Source organism: Gigantopelta aegis, chromosome 10 (assembly GCF_016097555.1).
Source record: "Gigantopelta aegis isolate Gae_Host chromosome 10, Gae_host_genome, whole genome shotgun sequence".
Classification (NCBI taxonomy): domain Eukaryota; kingdom Metazoa; phylum Mollusca; class Gastropoda; order Neomphalida; family Peltospiridae; genus Gigantopelta; species Gigantopelta aegis.
This window is the reverse complement of record NC_054708.1, coordinates 33,024,680-33,043,188: the sequence shown is the minus strand read 5'-3', so window position 1 is coordinate 33,043,188 and position 18,509 is coordinate 33,024,680. Positions and strand designations below refer to the sequence as shown.

Below are 18,509 nucleotides of genomic sequence, written 5' to 3'. Positions count from 1 at the left end.
TGAAAAACATTGACCACTCGATTGCATCCAGGATGGTTCTGAGTAATATGTTTTAGGATGTTAATTTTGGTTATACCTTTAGCAGAACAATGAGGACATTTCACTATGGTCAATATGTTTCGTCTCAAGTGATTCATCAGTCTCAAACATGTGGCAAAAACTTCTTTGCACAACAAACATGGATGACTGGTCTCCCTGTAATGCCTCTGTGAGATATGGTATAATAAATCTTTGTAAGAGACCGGTTTGTAAGAACAGTTGGAAGTAGTTGCAATGACCATCAAACTTGTCCATCTCATTATCAGGATATATATGGCCATGCAAATGGTCAATAAGAAGGCTAGGCTTGCTTGCAACATACCCACAATGAACACAATCAAAATGTGACGACCTTGAATGAAACTGCAACTGATGCACTTCTAACTCCACTGGCATAATTGTGGCAAATGTGCAACCATTCAGGCCACAACAAAAGAAAGCTTTTCTTGACAATGCCAACTGATGATCTTGAGGTACATGGTGCTGTTTTGTGGTTCCATGCTCTAAATCATCAGTGCTGTATTCTGATGCATCAAACTCTGGTTGAAGTGAAAAGGCTTCAAGTAGTACAATTCCACTTGTGGCATTAGTATCTATTTCAGAAATGGACACGGAAGCAGTGGGTTCACTGATGATGATGATGTCTTTGTCTTTGGAAGCTACAGTGGAATTAGTATCCATTTCAGAAATGGGCATGAAAGCAGTCGGTTCACTGACAATGTTTTTTTCTTTGGAAGCTATGACGGAATTAGTATCTATTTCAGAAATGGACACGGAAGCAGTGGGTTCACTGATGATGATGATGTCTTTGTCTTTGGAAGCTACAGTAAAATTAGTATCCATTTCAGAAATGGGCATGAAAGCAGTAAGTTCACTGACAATGTTTTTTTCTTTGGAAGCTATAGCGGAATTAGTATCTATTTCAGACATGGGCATGGAAGCAGTGGTTTCACTGATGATGATGTCCTTGTCTTTGGAAGCTACGGCTGTACTAATATGATCTCCTGTACTGGAGACCAGAGATTGTTTTTGCACTGCTACAGAAGAAAGAAATGGAGCCGATTCAGCAGCATACTCAGTAAGTTTAGTTCGTCTTTTCACATCTTTGTTAAGTTGATTTGTTTTAGACACAATCGCAGGTGTGTTAGACTTAACTTGCGGAGAAACTGGGTCCAAATCAATGTTCTTTTTCTCTACACTGTAAGTATATCTAGGTCTGGCATCGGTCTCAAAATTTAACCTATGTTTTGAATTCACATCTGAATTAAGAAGCTGTGTAATACTTGTCATGCTGTGTGCTGTCAGATTCTTTTCCTTTTTAGCATCTTTGTCATCAATATCAGTTTCGTCATCTATTAAAATAACAAGTTTTTTCTTTTGTTGCAATGTTGTATTTCCACTGTCATCATCATCCTCACAGTCTATTTCAATAGGATCATTGACTGGGTTAATGTATTTCACATTATTTGGAATTATTTTACTTGGTGGCCACCAAACGTTATTTACTTTAACTGCTTCAGTGGACTTGACATCTTTTGCATTTGATGTAATTGTTACAGCAGCTTTTGACAAGTTGTCCTTAACCTCATCTTGAAGATTTCTACCCTTTTCTGGTCCATTCACAGCATTATTTTTAACTGAACAAGGCTGGTAATGCCTCTTAGTGAACACGTCTGGAGATTTGGTATTGGTTGTCATGACTGTGGCCTTTGGAGGGTTGGAAATGTCACTACTTTGATTGTTTTTAATCACTGAATTTAGGTAAACTGACACCAACGCATCTCTATAGCCTGTTAGGGAAAAAAAAGAAAAAAAAAGTGTATTAGCTATACAGACAAAAATTAAAATGTTAGGACCAGGGTTCAGTAATAAAGAATAAATAATGGAAGTACAGAACATGCACTTCCTTTTTCTAATGAACAATATTAAATGTTATTATAACAATTGTTGACCAGAGAGACCATATTAACAAAGTGTTAGAACTGAGTTTCGCAACTGGTTACTTAAATACAGAGTAGGGGGGCTGGAGGGGAGGTGGCTAGATACAATGTATTAATTCTGAATCAAAAATATTATTGGTAGTAAATCTTAAAGCAGAGATGAATTTTACTTGTAGAATACAGGAAATTGCATTTCAGGACATCTAGCTTTCAAAATTTTAAAGGGGAGCATACCCCCGAACCCCCTAGAAATGTCAGCCCCACCAATGTCTACTTGCTTCCACCGTGACTATTACATGCACTTGGCATTTGTGTTAAGTGATATTCACAAGGCACATAAAGTTGGCAAGTATAACACAAAAAAGGTTTTTAATTAAAAGTGCAATCCATTAATGATTCTTGTTGGTCTAACCAGGGGTATGGTGTGGATGTGGGTATGGTATTGTCATAGTAAGATGGTTAATATACCTTGTATTATGAAAACAGAAGGTTATATATGTTTATAATGTACAAATCAGTATAAAATAATATTTACAGATTTTTTTTTCTCATCCAAAGAGTGCAAATGGATTGAAAATAGTGCTTACCCCAGCAGTCATTCACAGGTCTATCACTTGCAGAATGACATACTGAGGCTTTAGGCATTCTAAACCACTGTATCAATTCAAAATCATCATATATATATGTCTAGTAATATATATAGATGTAGATATATATGACATATATGTCATATTTGATCCATCTTTTAGTGAGATAACGGTCATGGTCTAGGTGTCTCAATTACTTCTCGGCAATTTAATTACATCATTGAAACACCTTGACATATTTATTCTGTGAACATTGTGAGCCAGCAAAAACAACAGCATGGGATTTTCCATGAGGTAGCTTTTACTGAGAATAAATAATAAAATAAATTTGCCAAATTCAACTATGATCTACATTAGGCAATTTGGCAAATGACAGCTTAAAACTCACTTTGTATTAAGTAAATACATGCAATTACAAGAGCTTCCCATAACAAGTTCCCGTAACTTTATGTCCATCATTAAGTTGGGCTTACTTGCACGTAAACAGCTACCCATGCTTTGTGAATAAGGTCTCAGATACATTTTAGAGAGGCCCATTACACTTGTTATATTTACATTAAGTAATATCATTTATTGCTATTCCATACATCTAGTTATCAAAGGCATCACATTTTATGTTAGTCAAAAGGGAATACTATAATTAGGGTATGAAACCTAATTTAAATACAAATAAGATAAGGATAGAGTTAACGCCACCTTTTTGGATATATCTGACGAAGGGATTTGTTCAATGAACATCGAGTGAATTTATATTGAAACTAATTTAATCTTCGAGATTATTTATGACATGAATAAATTACAGTGAAACTCCTCTAAACCGGACACCTTTGGGACCAAGTAAAATGTTCAGTTTTAAGAGGTTTCTGGTTTACAGAGGTTCTCTTCTGTACAGATATTTAAAAAGGGGCTGCGAAAAACATCCAGTTTTGAGATAATTCAGGTTTACAGATGGCCCAGTTTTGAGAGGTTTCATTTTATTTAATAGATTTGGATTAAATTCTGATCTTATTTAAATAGTATTGGAAAACATACATATTTAATTAAAGGCATATTGTCACAGACCACTGACCTATTTAATGGACTAACAAAATATTACCTGAACAACTATAATTTGATTTGTCCCTAAATGTACTTTATTCAGCCATCTTCATAACCACCATACTCCATTTATTAATGATATTTTGTAAAAATAATTGAATTATGGCAATGGTCCATAATTCAAAAACTAAAATTGCCAAGAGAGATGACATGGATTTCACTCCACCATGGTTCAGTTAATGTGATGTGATAGCTAGATTTGGTTTCCAACAATTAATGTAATTTTTTATTTATTATTCATTTTTAGAGAAATAAGATCCTTAAATCTTTGACAGTATGCCTTTAAGGGATAACATTTTATGAGAACAGGAGGGTAAACCCGGTATGGTGCCATACCCAAATTTTTGTGCAGATTTTGACAAAATTAATTACTCTTATCATCATTGTATTTCTTAACCCTAACCCTAAACTTAACCCATTTTCTTTCTGTAGGAGGCCCTATACCCCTTGTCGATTGTGGTTGCATTCACAACACACATTGTAATATTCAATTCTATAGCGCCATACCCAAAAATGTCTTTCTGGCAGAAACCCTGGAGAAGACTATTGCAATAGTCTTGGTTTATATTGAATATTAATGGATAACTTGGTGGATGGCTGTTTCCCAGGATCTGCCAATTTGCACATCTATATCTATATCTTATTGCAGGAATGCCATTATGCCTATTGATGGGCCCCGTATCCCCAAGCTTAAAGGAGAGGACAATTAAGGCATTTGGTCTGGTATGCATATTTAACGATATATAATGCACATTATTGCTTAATATCAACACGTATAATCGTATAGTTAATTAATAAAACGGTTAAATGTGACGGCTATTATATATAACGGGCGCAGCCATTTTGTACCATCTCAGTGAGTACACCCTCTGGCGAGCTGGTGGTTACGTAATACTTAACGCGTAACATCAGGAATGAGCCTTAGAACTAGAGAAACATAATCTACCTGGTTTTTGCGGGATGATAAATAGTCATACATTGCAATGTTCTGTAATAATACACATCCCAGTAAGCCAGCAATAAGTATATACAGCACTATATATATATATATTATTCAATACAAAATAAAATACCATTGTCAAAGTGGCTACACAACAAGTTGAAACAATTAACAATGTTTTGCCCATGCATTAACCTACGTACTGAAATGATACACGCAGTGTTTTCTTAGTTAATTGGTCTATGCTGTTAGTTGCTTCTACCTGTGATTCCTGATTGGCAGGTGTGTATTTGATTGGTAACCATACGAGCCAATTAATTGACGCTGTCTAGACACAAAAATACATACCGGTATTGTGGAATATTACCTGTCGCTCCTAAAATTGTAATGGACATGGTTTATTACTGTAAATAGTTCTGTAAAACTATTGATTAAGTAGACTTTTCCATTTAAAACCACAGAACTGACCAATTACGTAGTCCCAAAGAAAATAAAATTATCACTTGGGTATCATGGGTTGTAGTTTTTGCTCCAACGTTGCATATCAACAGGCCTAATAGTGTACATTTTTCCTTTGGATTATTAAACAGAGAAAAATACTATAACCCCATTTTGTTCCGTTAATGCAACTTGAAATATATTTAGTTAAATAGTTTATTATATTATTACATCATTTATGCTGTTTTACAAGTCAGGTTGATCAAAGAGAAGCGCCTTGTCGAAAATTACTGCTTTTGTTTACACTGTACATACAGGAGATGTTCAGGAGCTGACGTCACTTCACCCCAAGCTATCCCACCGGATGTCACAAAAACGAAACAAAATGGCTGCCCCCAGTTAGCAGGAATAATCATGTTTTTTTATTAACTCTAAAATTACGCATTTTTCATTTGTTAAAGTGTCAGTATGTGTTGGTGGTCCTGGTATGCATCTTTCCAACACATGGCTCTTGTTTGAGTTGACCCTACCTTTAATTAGTAATAAAAGCCAAAATGCTTGCCAAATACTGCCAAAATTTAGGTTTGTAATTTATGGTTATGATCTTTGATAATTCTAATAACTACAAAACAAACTTTAAAAAAAGTAAGTGCCTACTTGGTGTCAAATGAAGTTTTTCTGAGTCAGACACCAGCCCAGTGTGTACACGTCTTATTGCAGAATCCAAAGATGTGGCCCGAGGCAACTGGTTTGTGGTTGGCTGGAACTGGGGCACACTGCTGTCTTTAGAAACCAATGGTGTGGCCTGAGCCAACTGGTTTGTGGTTGGCTGGTACTGGCGCACACTGCTGTCTTTAGAAACCAATGGTGTGGCCCGAGCCAACTGGTTTGTGGTTGGCTGGTACTGGCGCACACTGCTGTCGTTAGAAACCAATGGTGTGGCCCGAGACAACTGGTTTGTGGTTGGCTGGTACTGGGGCACACTGCTGTCTTTAGATACCAATGGTGTGGCCCGAGCCAACTGGTTTGTGGTTGACTGGTACTGGGGCACACTGCTGTCTTTAGAAACCAATGGTGTGGCCCGAGCCAACTGGTTTGTGGTTGGCTGGTACTGGCGCACACTGCTATCTTTAGAAACCAATGGTGTGGCCCGAGACAACTGGTTTGTGGTTGGCTGGTACTGGCGCACACTGCTGTCTTTAGAAACCACTGGTGTGGCCCGAGGCAGCTGGTTTGTAGTTGGCTGGTACTGGGGCACACTGCTGTCTTTAGAAACCAATGGTGTGGCCCGAGGCAGCTGGTTTGTAGTTGGCTGGTACTGGCGCACACTGCTGTCTTTAGAAACCACTGGTGTGGCCCGAGGCAGCTGGTTTGTGGTTGGCTGGTACTGGCGCACACTGCTGTCTTTAGAAACCACACCAGGCATGTCTTGCTGCCAGAATGTTTGAGTCGTACTTTGCTGGGTTTTTGTTTGCTGATGCAAGGGTTGTTGTTCTCTGAGGTAATTTGACTCATCCTGTTTCCGAAGCAACTGACCTTGCTGATTGTGCTGTAAACGATGATGCGGTGTCATGACACTGGGTGCGGAACTGAAACACGGTATCTGCTCACTTTGAGTACTCCGAACCGTTCCTTGGTAGACATCAGAACTGGGATAAAAAGCTGAAAAGAAATAATAATTTACCTACATTAATTTAGATCTCAGTAATTTTATTTGATGCACACTGGACAATAGCTGATCAGGGTTTCTGCCAGAGGGTAAAATGAGTATGGCGCCATACCCAAATTTGTTTGTAGATTTATATTTTTAAGTTAACCTTTTGACAAAATTAATGACACTTATCATTACTGTATGATTTTCTTAACCATAGCCCTAAACCATTATAAATATTCAATTGCACAAAACTTTCTTTCTGGCAGTAACACTGCTGATGGCATTATTTTTCTATGATCCTGGAAAAACAGAAGGAATAACAGAATTCAGTAACTGAAACAGAATTACAGTTTTATTTTATTTGAAATACATATATAGTGAAACCTGTTTAAACCAGACCCTGAACAAATGGGAATCCTGTCAAAACAGGCCAAATTTCATGGTCCCGAATTTTCTAAATTCTGAAACGCATCCGGTCTAACTCGGATAAATATTTGGTCCTCGGTGTGATCCAGTTCAGACAGGTTTCACTGCACTTATTTTTTATTGTACTATATAAAACCTTTCTTGTATCTGCATGGCTCAATCACCATCATAAATATTTAATCTTTATCACACATATTATTCAATATCATAGTGTTTTGTATGCCAGCCCTGTAGAGTGATCAAAAAGTTCAGGGCTTGCAGCCAGTAATGTGATGCAGGGTCTGCATTTTACGGTCGCCCGGTCACCCATGTGAGTGAAAACAACATCGGGCAAGTCAAAATTGTATCGTGAGTTACCCGCCTGGCGACAAAATTTTGGGCTTTCATTACAGCATATTATTTTGGAATGTCCATCATGTAATGTTGTAAAACAACCAAAAAGTTATTTTTGATAATAATTCAAGATGCGTATGCCCATTGAAACTGATCTCCTATGTCAAATACATTTGTTCTTTTTTATTTTTAAAAATAAAATCGAGTAACTCAAAAATTGCACAGGCAAGTCAATGTGCTGACATGACTCACCTAAATGGCAAGTGAAAAACAATCCCGAAGTGTACACCCTGTGATGTATCATGAACACCCACAAGTGTCTGTCCTTTAAAACATGGGTTTTTTTTTTTTTTTTATGTTTCGGGCACTACCAGACAATTTGCTGGTTAACTGCCCCATTTATTTATCAATATCCTACCTATTTACAATTAACCAGGTTCTCCTTGAATGTTAAAAATATATGTACATTAAAAGTGTTTGTGCTTGTATCATAATAAAATATATATTCACTGCATGCTTGTGTTCTTGATTTCATTTATACTTTAGTGTATGTTGTTTAAAATTGATTAGTTAAAAGATTCTAACCTGGTTTGCGGGCCTGGTCTCCAAAGCTACAAGCCGGGAGGTCCAGGCCTATTTTTTCTACATTTTGTGCAAAATTAGCCAATAATGTTCATAGTTGATACATAATGTCGAAGGCGTCATTGCACGAGGCAACAACCCCTTCGAAACACCAGTGTTTTAAGAATTTTTCTCTTCTATTGGGCCGTTCTAATGCGGCAAAATATTGTGTTTCAACCCTTGAATATATACTAAATGTTTGAAAAGTGCCATTTCATTACATGGCTTATCACCCTCTAATAATAATAAATTTACTCCAGAGAAAGTTTGACACATAGTTGCCAGGTTTATGTTTAATTCCAAAAATCATTCTATATGGATTTAATCTGAATTTGTATTCAAAAAGTTTTTTAAAAATGGGTTCAATTTGTTTAATAAATAGTCTAGTTTTATTGCTGTGAAAATAGGCATGTAAGACTGAGTCCACTCCGTTGCACACAAGGCACATGGGAGTGGACTCAATCTTCCAATCATAGAGATGTTTTCTAACTGCAATTACATTTCTAATCATTTTATAAATTAAATCAAAATCATAATTTTCAATTAGGCCGGAATTTAGTGTTTGCCAAACATTTTCCCAATTTATGCTTTCAGTAAAAATGGTTTTCCATCTGGTCTTAAACGATGCGTCTTTGTGAGTTCATTAATAACAAAACTGTGTAAATGTCTTTAGTTTTCGCGACTGTCACATCTTTATTCGTATCACCTACGTTGATACGAAAGATGGCGTCTAAGTCACCATCAAAGGAGTCTTCATTCTTTAATGTCCATAATAGCGGTCGCGGAAAGTTGTCCTGTAGGTCTTTTATTAGGTGATAAAATGCCGCGCTAGTCGAGCAACCAGCAAAGTCCATAAAGTCGTTTGTCCCCAAGTCCCATATGTCTCTTGACTAAATTTAGTCCTTCTCTACGTATGTGTTAGTCGGGTTGTTATTGAGAGGTTCATACAGAATCTGTTGATAACTCTCTGTGTCGCGTATAATGTCAAGTTCATCCCAAATTAGTAGTATGTCTTTGTAAATGTTCAGCATTGACTTAAAATTCTGTTTTTTTATTTGCAATTTTACATTTTAGAGTGTGTCTATCGATATGTAAATTTTATATTGGCCTAAAAAGTAATCTACTAAAGATTTCCAATTCCCTTCGCCCTCTAAACTCAAAAATCTACTTAAAAATTTAATTCTTTGTGCTTTAATTTTTAGCTGAATATTTACAACTCCTAACTCCTTAGGAAGTTGAATTTGCTCTTTTGATATAAAATGTTTTCTATAGCTCCAAATAAAATCAAAAATCATTGTATCAATTTGTTTAGCATATTTTTCTGGAAGTTCCAAAACATTTAATAAATACCAAATGCAAGCGAATTTACAGCAACTACTTTACCATGCAATGTTAATTTTCTATTACTCCATATATTTAAAATTGTTCTCATTTTTTGAATTTTGGGTTCCCATTTATCTGCTGAAACATCAATATTACCAAAGTAGAAACCTAATATTTTAATCTTATCATTGGTCCATCTTACATCAAGAAGAGTGTCTTTCTCATACCTAAGTTTACCCATTAGGAAACCGTTGGTTTTCTGAAAATGAATTTGTATAAAAGTTAAATGTATGAAATGTTAAAAAGTTGTTTAACTGAGTCAAAGTCAGATAAAGTTGCGTTATCGTCGTCCGAATAGCCTACCCACTTACTCACGAAGCCATCTGGTAAAGTGATCCCATTAATTTTGGAATTTTCCTGAACAGCTTCAGCCAAAGTTTCCGCTACCAAAATATATAGAACAGTGATGATCGGGCACCCTTGTCTAATACCCTGGGAGAAATTAAAGAAGTTTGGTACATACCCATTAACTTTAACAGCTGACTGAATATTAGTATAACATGTTTTAATCATTTTTATAAAATTTGGCCCAAAATTAAATTTTTGTAAAACGTTAAACAAAAAATCCCATTCTACCCTATCATAAGCTTTCGTTTGATCTAAGGAAAGTATTAACCCAGGTAAATTATTACGATTAACATATTCTATTAAGTCTCTTATCAATAATGCTCCGTCATGAATTGATCTGCCTTTAACTGCATGAACATTTCTGATTTGGATGAATAATTTTTGGTAAAAATTCTCTAATTCTACTAGCCAAAACTTTTGTGATAATTTTGTAGTCGCAATTTAATAAAGAAATAGGTCCCCGGTTTTTAAGGAGTTGTTTTTCATTACCTTTCCAAATTAAAACAATTACACCACGACACATGGTGAAAGTTAGTTTTTCCTAATTAAAAGCATCGTTAATTACTTCTACCAGATCACTACCAATTAAACCAAAAACATTCTGGTAGAATTCCGCAGTCAAGCCATCACAGCCGGGTGTTTAACATTGGCAAAAGATTTAATCACAGATGAAACTTCGTCAAGAGTTATTTCCCCTTTGCACTCATCTGTCTTCATCAATTAATGTCTGTCATTTTATTTAATAAATAATTTTGTGCCGAAACGTCCGTCTTTTCAGATGTGTATAATGTTTTGTAAAATTTAGTATTTTCATTTAAAATTTCGTCTTGTGTGTCAATTACTGTTCCATCTTCGGTTATTAGTGAATGCATGTATTTATTATTAGCTTTTTGTTTTTCAAGATCAACGAAATAAGAAGTGCATTTTTCACCTTGTTCAATTTCATTAACCGTGGCCCTAATTCTAGCCCCTTGTAATTGTAAATGTTCGTAATCTTTAATCTTGTTTTGTACATTAATTAATTCTGTATAGTTGTCCAACTGTCCAAGTTTGTCTAATTGTGTTAAGAATATTTTGTCTTGTTTTAAGTTATAAATGTAAGTCTGTTCTGTCCTACGTTTTTGTTTACAATAATCAATAGTCAGCATTTTAATTTTCTTTTTACCCAAATCCCACCAAAACAATAAGTCTTGGTAGTTGCCCTTTTAAGATTTCCATGTTTGCCAAAAATCATAAATTAAATTTACGTAATTCTTATCTTTCAAGACACTATTGTTACAAGCCCATAGTCCCGGTCCTCGGTTAGTCTCGTCGAAAATAAACTCTGCCCATGCATACAAGCTTGTGGTCGGTGTAAAAGCACTGAGACACACCAGCTTCTTTCAGGCCAGAAATAAACTGTCCTGAGATTAAAATGTGATCAATGTGTGAATATGTTTTGTATGCTTCACTGTGGTATGTATAAGAGGCCTTATCTGGGTATAAATGTCTGTAAGCGTCCTGTAATGCGTGTACGTCTATTATTGTGTTAAGTTCTTTTATCCCTACAGAGCCCCTTACCTCGTTTCTTCGATACTGTCCTGTCAAGCGTAGTGTTGTTCACACAATTAAAGTCACTGCAAACAACGTGAATAGTCACGGTTCATTGGTCATGTGTTGGTTCGTTGGTCATGTGTTGTGAAAAAGTAATCTACACAGCTTGCAATAAACTCAGCCCTGTGGCATGGGTTCACTGGACAATACAGATTAACTATGTTAATTACCTGGCTCTTAAATTGGCAAAGTAAACTTATAAACTCTCCCTTCTGCATCTTTAAGAATGTTAATCACTTTAATTTCTAACCCTTGTCTAATTAAATAGCTACTCCCCATTTTCGACCTATGTTACATGAATTTAGAAAATATTTACCCTTAAAGTCTTTAAATAAATCTTTAAAATTATCTTTATCATTAAAATGTGTTTCTTGTAGACAGATAATATCTAATTTTTCTTTACTAAGCTGTTTAAAAATAAGGGAGCGCTTTCAAAGCCAATTTTCATGGTGGGTGGGTGTGCTGACATATATACACGTGACAATAATTCCAAATAATATATACAAACAAAATACAATTGAACATATATACAACACAGACATTTTAAACACATGTCCCCAGAACACACCAAGTTTGTTGGTAACCCTGGCCTCACAGACGACAGGGTGTGCGGGTGGCCGGGGTCGTCTCCTAAGTCACAAAAATGTTTGAAAATACACTGAACACATATCACATATAGAAAAACACAGAAACACACATCGTTATAAAAACAGTACATTACAGGAACATGGAAAGTTACAGTCACACAAAACATCACGAATCCACAGAAAACGCAGAAATTTAATAATGCACATCACTGGAATACTTGACATCACGAATACACACCTAGCTGGAACACACAAAAACACAACACATAATAAACACACTTTTGTCTTGATCACTGAAGCGAAGAGGAGAAAAAAAGAAGAAATGAAATGTTTTATTTAACGACGCACTCAACACATTTTATTTACGGTTATATGGCATCAGACATATGGTTAAGGACCACACAGATTTTAAGAGGAAACCCGCTGTCGCCACTTCATGGGCTACTCTTTCCGATTAACAGCAGGGGATCTTTTATTTGCGCTTCTCAAAGGCAGGATAGCACAAACCATGGCCTTTGTGAAACCAGTTATGGATCACTGGTCGGTGCAAGTGGTTTACACCTACCCATTGAGCCTTGCGGAGCACTCACTCAGGGTTTGGAGTCGGTATCTGGATTAAACATCCCATGCCTCGACTGAGATCCGAACCCAGTAACTACCAGCCTGTTGACCGATGGCCTAACCACGACGCCACCGAGGCCGGTAAAGCGAAGGGGAAAGTCCGGGGGCATGCGTGGGTTGTTAACTTGTAGGCTGGTTTGAATCATTTTCTGTCTCAAGTCCGTGTCTGTTTCGTTTCGGTCAAAACTTTTCTGGACTTTGGCCATGTTTAGTTGACTCGCTACCATCACATTACCTATTTATTCATCTAGATTGGGCAGCTAACACAATGCAGCATAATTTACTTTTGAATCAATATTCATATAAATAAACAAAACTTAAACATCTGAAATAAACCTGATTTAGATGTTTGCCGCCTTGCACATTGTACAATTATGAATACATTTTTAACACCTCTGGAGAGTTGTTTTTTGGTGTTTTTTTAAGAAGTGCAATATTGTTCATAAAACAAATATTCAGTATGGAGTGCTTGACACAATAGGAACTGCAAATTGGGGGGTGGGGGGAGAGACATGCAGGGCACATGCTCCCACTGAAGATAAAATTGTTTGCTTGTTTGGTCCCAGTATATAAATATAAAAATCTGGCTTGCCCCCCACCCCACCCCACCCACCACCACCACCACTCCAAATATTGTTCCTATGCCTTATGGGCCCCTGGCAATCACAGCTTTACTTTTGCTGCTTTGTCAGCTCTTTTAATACATGTGATGTTTGTTTGTTTTGTTTTATTCCATATTACAGTGTTGTACTCCAGTCCTATGTATTCTGCACTGCACATTAATTGCACCCACATTGTGGTAATACTAGTAACTTGTCATTTTCAACTTCTCACGTGTTACTTTTAAATTGTTATTTGTACGCATGTGCGTTCACCAACAACAGGGCAGTGTTCAACCTTACTGAGCAGAAAAATGTCAGCTAGACTGGTTTACGCACCTCATGTTGAACCAAACTGACAATCAATCAAATAGCATGCAAACGGTTGCGAAATGTTGAACTTAGGGCAGATCATAATTAATGTATGTTGGTAGACTTGCATTTCGTCCTTTGAGAATAGTGTAAATTAAGTTATTCATTACCATCACCCCTACAATCCCTCACCACCAACTGTAACAGACTGACTGAGAAAACAAGTGTGGGTTTTTTTTTTTTTTTTTTTAATATAGCGATGGTTAAGCGTCTGAGATGAGGAGTTGGGGGTCAACTGCCTCTCCCTTTAGCTATTCGCATTAAGGAAAAAATCCAGATTTGGACATTTTCATTTAATTCATAAAAAAATTGGCCTGCCACCCTGTAAGTAGTGTGGGTGTGGATGTAGGGGTCGTGTGGATGTGGATGTGGTGGGAGAGGGCTCTCGTCAAATTAATATACAGCTCCCCACTACCCCACTCGTTATATTCCGACGAGTATATGCAAATAAATATAGCTATTTATGTAACAAATATACGTTATCATAATCCAAAACAGCAATGTCAGTCCTTAATTTTTAAAATGAAAACCTGCATATACTGTTTGTGATCCAATGAGTGGGGAGTAAGGGTTTAAACTTTGTCGCAAAGTACTTTTACTTTTTATTAATTATTTTTTACTGGAAAAAGATGCTGTACCCCATCCCACACCCCCCCCAAAATATAATCCTAGACCCAGGCTTGTGTATGATACTGTGTAATAGTTCTTTTACTCCCTTGCCCACTCCCTCCCGCGATCCCACTGCATTGTTTAACACATGTATGTTATACAGACACAAAATTAAAACATTCTAATTGGGGTGGGGGTGATAGGTGTTTGCAGGAAGGGTAGGGATGGGGGATAGGGTTTATGAGCCTCAAAACCTCCTTGTGTGTGTGCCTATACATTTCAATGCAGATGCAGTTAAATCGCGGCCATTTGTGTGTGCATGTTTTGGCATTTGGCTCCGTTTTACCTTGTTCAATTTATTATCAAAATCAATCTGTTGTGAAGAGATTAAATACATGTCGTAATCTAATGTTGACATTCTTCAGATACACCTGTAAACTGGGCTATTGTTTTTCAAAGTGATGCGTGTCGCATCATATGCTGTGACCAGTCAGGCATTGTTAATCCTCGGCCACATTGATTTCAGTAATGCCAGAAAATACTAATTAATACTTTAATTTTAACATAATTTTAACAGTATTAACTATTTAATAATATCACGTTTTTAATGAAATATACAACTGTTTTGTTTAAAGTTTATTATCAGAAGTATTATTTTATATAGAAATATTACCATTAGAACTGAGTGTAAAATTTGGAATTTTCCCGACTGAACGCGGAAATTGGCAAAAGATTACGAAATGTACTGATAAATGTTCACGTTGCCTCTTTTTATCAAACTTCTCCCCTTTCTTCAGAGAAGGCAGAAGTCGCTCCTACTTTTTCAATTTTAGATTAGGGCCTGAGATGAGAACAAATGTTTATGATAGACAATGTGCAAAAGATGCAGCACTTTATAAAAAGGTCTGTCTGTGTGGATACAGATCAACATCAATAAAATTACAGATTAGAACTTACTTTCTTGATACTTCTGTGTTTGCTGGCTCGACTGAACTGTGTGCTGGGGAGCTTTCTGCACACTGTATGGTGGAGGTGGTCTCAAAATGAACTGTTTTATGTTCCCTCGGTTTTCTGCTGTGCTGGTACCCAGAAGACGAGACATCACTGGACTACCTGTAAGATTTACATGTCAAAAATAAACTGATATTCCCTCATCTGTACCAAATGTATTAAGTGAACCTTAAAGGGATAGTCGGGTCACAAATACGAGTCTTGTGCATTTAGAAAGATGCATACCCGGACCACCTACACATACTTCATATAAAGCAAATTCACTGCAATCGTTGGCACAAGAGAAATCGGTCTTGAAATCAAATTTTATCTTCAAAGGCTTCATTGTCATTCTCTAGATGGAAACTCCTACCATTTAAGTACAGTTGAATCCCGTTGGCTCGAACTCTGTCAGTGCTCGAGAAAAGTGTTCGACCCATTGGGTAGTTTGACCTAACTATTCAGTCAGTAATTAACGTGTTTACAAGTGTAACTCAGGACTTTGTTTTTGGTTCTAACATTGTGGTGTATTCAACCTTTCCGAGTTTGACCCAATGAGATGCTACTGTATATACATTGTTTAATCATATTCTGGTAGTCATTTCACATCTGGTTATGTAAAGATGACCATTTCCATAAAGTGGATTAAATCAGGATTTTTTTTTAAAATCAATTCTGGTAATGCTCTTTTTCCTTTTTTAAAGTTTCGATAGGCATCTTTTTAACAAAGAACCCGTATTTACAAAAATAATACCCAGAACTCGACGTTTAAGGGTATCTATCACTCTCGCTCTACATCAAGATCAAGGAAAGTTACAATATTGTGCAATATAATGGCTCCACACAATCTACATGTAAGTAAGAGGTGCAATTTTTAACTACATTTAAGCTGGACACATACCAAATATTAATAACAATTTAGCAAATTTGATCAGCAAATCAGTAGCCAAATTCAAGTAACATTTAGTTAAACAGCAATATTTTCAAAACTAGCTCTATATCTATACATAAATAACACTGTTTTCGAATTAGCTTTTGGGGAAATTGGTAAAGATATTTGCCAAATTCAACTTTAAATTACATTTGCTGATTTGGCGAATGACAGCTCAATTTTTTCATGTCACAGTCTGAATAAACATACTTCACCAATTCAATTTAATTAATTTTATCACATTTAAAAAAAAAAAGACAGCCTAAACCCTAACAGTAAACACTTAGAAATCAAATGTTGAGCTACATACATGTATTTTCTGTTCTAATGTTTTTCAAATATTGCACAAGTACATGCAACTTGCCATATATACTGGCGTCCAAAAGAAACTATACCAAAACAAAATTGATTTAATTTCCTTTATAATTTTGATAATGAAAATAAAATGGTGGTTAAATGTTTCTGCTTTTATGGAATGAAATTTTGTTCCTCATATGCCAAAACACCACTCTCATGAATATATAGGTTTTAAACATGCAACAAATTAGTTTTTCTTCAGTAGTCTCTCAAGAGTATTGGTATAGTTTCTTTTGGACGTCAATATGCATACATGTGTAACAGGGTTGAAAATTAGCAGTCGACTGTGGTGACCTTTATTGGCTAAGGGCGACCAAGAATTTTACAAAGGTAGGCGACCATCGATTTTAGATTCTGGCGAGTATGGTACCAGTTAGAAAAGAAACGCACTGAAATTGAATCGAATGACCAATGTGACAAAAGACACCGACCGCGTCTCTGCTTACGCTAACTACAGATCTGACAGAAGATGATATTATAGAACATGTTCTATATTTTGACAGCAGCAGACTGACCAGGCTCAGCCTCAGCTTCTACGATTTTTGTCTGGGGCTGTGAACAAATATAGCTCAAAACGTATTGTAGACACTTGAATTGTTTTTTTTAAAGTCGTTGGCTTATTGGAATGGACTGGATATGCCATAATTATCTAGTAGACCTATTTTTATTATTATTAAATGTTATGGTACAAAGTAATCATATTAAATTGGCTTACTAGTATTTTATTCTGGGACAAAATCAAAATTCATCTTATAGTTTTAACTCACACGAATAATGAACACACAGTACTACAGAGATTATTCCAAAAGTCAATTAATTGGCATGATAAGATCAAATTCATATAAAAACATAGTAATTTATTAAATTGTAAACCCATGTACCATCTCAAATAACTTTGTTTTGGAAGTTCAGTGTAAATATATATATATATTTTTTTTATAAAACTGCATGGGTTAAATGTTGATGAAACATCCAATGTAATCTGATAAAACCGTAATACGAGATCAGAGCCGTATCTCTGCACAATGCAGAGTCGAATGGGTATTTGGGAAAATAGTGAATGATTCCATCATTCTTTATCTAGTGCCTTGTCTATAGGACAGCCACTCCCAAGGAAATCCTTTACTACAGTTCATCCCTTTTGCATCACCATAGAGGACTGCCACTCCCAGATTAATTTTAAGGTTTTAGTCTCTTTATACTGAATATTGAGTATTTCAGAGACAATGCACGTCAAGCTGCATAAATTGGCTGTTCTAGCATTTTTCTTTGCCCCTGTATTAAAAATTATATTTAATCTGTATCATTCAATTGTAAATTGTAAAGAAACGTTTTTATTTATACTAGATTTCTTTTTCAAAAAAAGTTATTTGGGTTGGTATGGGTTTAAAAGTTAATAATATGTTTTTTAATATGAATTTTAACTTCATTCATTATGAAGTTACATGCCAATTTGACATCGTTTTCGTTTTGATGCAAACAGACTATACAGGGCTCGAAACTTGCCAAAAAATATGGTGGTCCAAAAACAAATAATCTGGGCCACTAAAATTTCATTTTCAGTGGCCCAAACTTACTTTAGGTAGCCCATACACAAAATATTCATATTTCAGTTTTTAAGTGAAACATTTAAGTAAGCATATGAAATGTGCTTAATAAAATAATATTGATTTGCAGAAACACTTCTACATAGCAAAGATACCAACAAACATGATATTGAAATGAAAAATTAAAAGAAAACACTGACTTGAGCAAATTATTTACTTATTTTTGTACAATTTTACAAAATGTTAATAATGTTTCGTTTAAATCATCAACGCAACGCAAAATTGTATGGCATGACTCGTCTCCCAGGGGTAGGTCACGTATAATGGTGGCTCATATATTACAGAGAGAAGATCACCCAAATAATACTATTTAGGCGACTAACACCATTATTTTTTAATATTTAAGTCACCCAAATGGGACTTTGGTCGCATTAGGCGACCTGGCCACAGGCCGTTTCAAGCCCTGCTATATACATGGTTATTTTTCAACAAAGAA

The 18,509-nt window shown here is 35.9% G+C and overlaps 1 protein-coding gene across 3 annotated transcripts in view; it reads right to left on the bottom strand.

The window, feature by feature from the left end:
- Positions 1-76: 76 nt before the first annotated feature.
- LOC121383174 overlaps positions 77-18,509 on the bottom strand; it is a 40,780-nt gene continuing 22,347 nt past the window's right edge. For 2 of the 3 annotated variants that reach the window (XM_041513013.1, XM_041513014.1), the window contains exons 3-5: positions 15,146-15,301; positions 5,700-6,704; positions 77-1,829 (exon numbers count right to left, since the gene is read on the bottom strand). In XM_041513013.1, coding sequence (XP_041368947.1) covers positions 79-1,829; positions 5,700-6,704; positions 15,146-15,301 — 2,912 coding nt within the window. In that variant the 3' untranslated portion in view covers positions 77-78. Of the gene's footprint in view, positions 1,830-5,699; positions 12,230-15,145; positions 15,302-18,509 lie in introns of those variants that run through there. The other variant, XM_041513015.1, reaches the window with a different exon arrangement.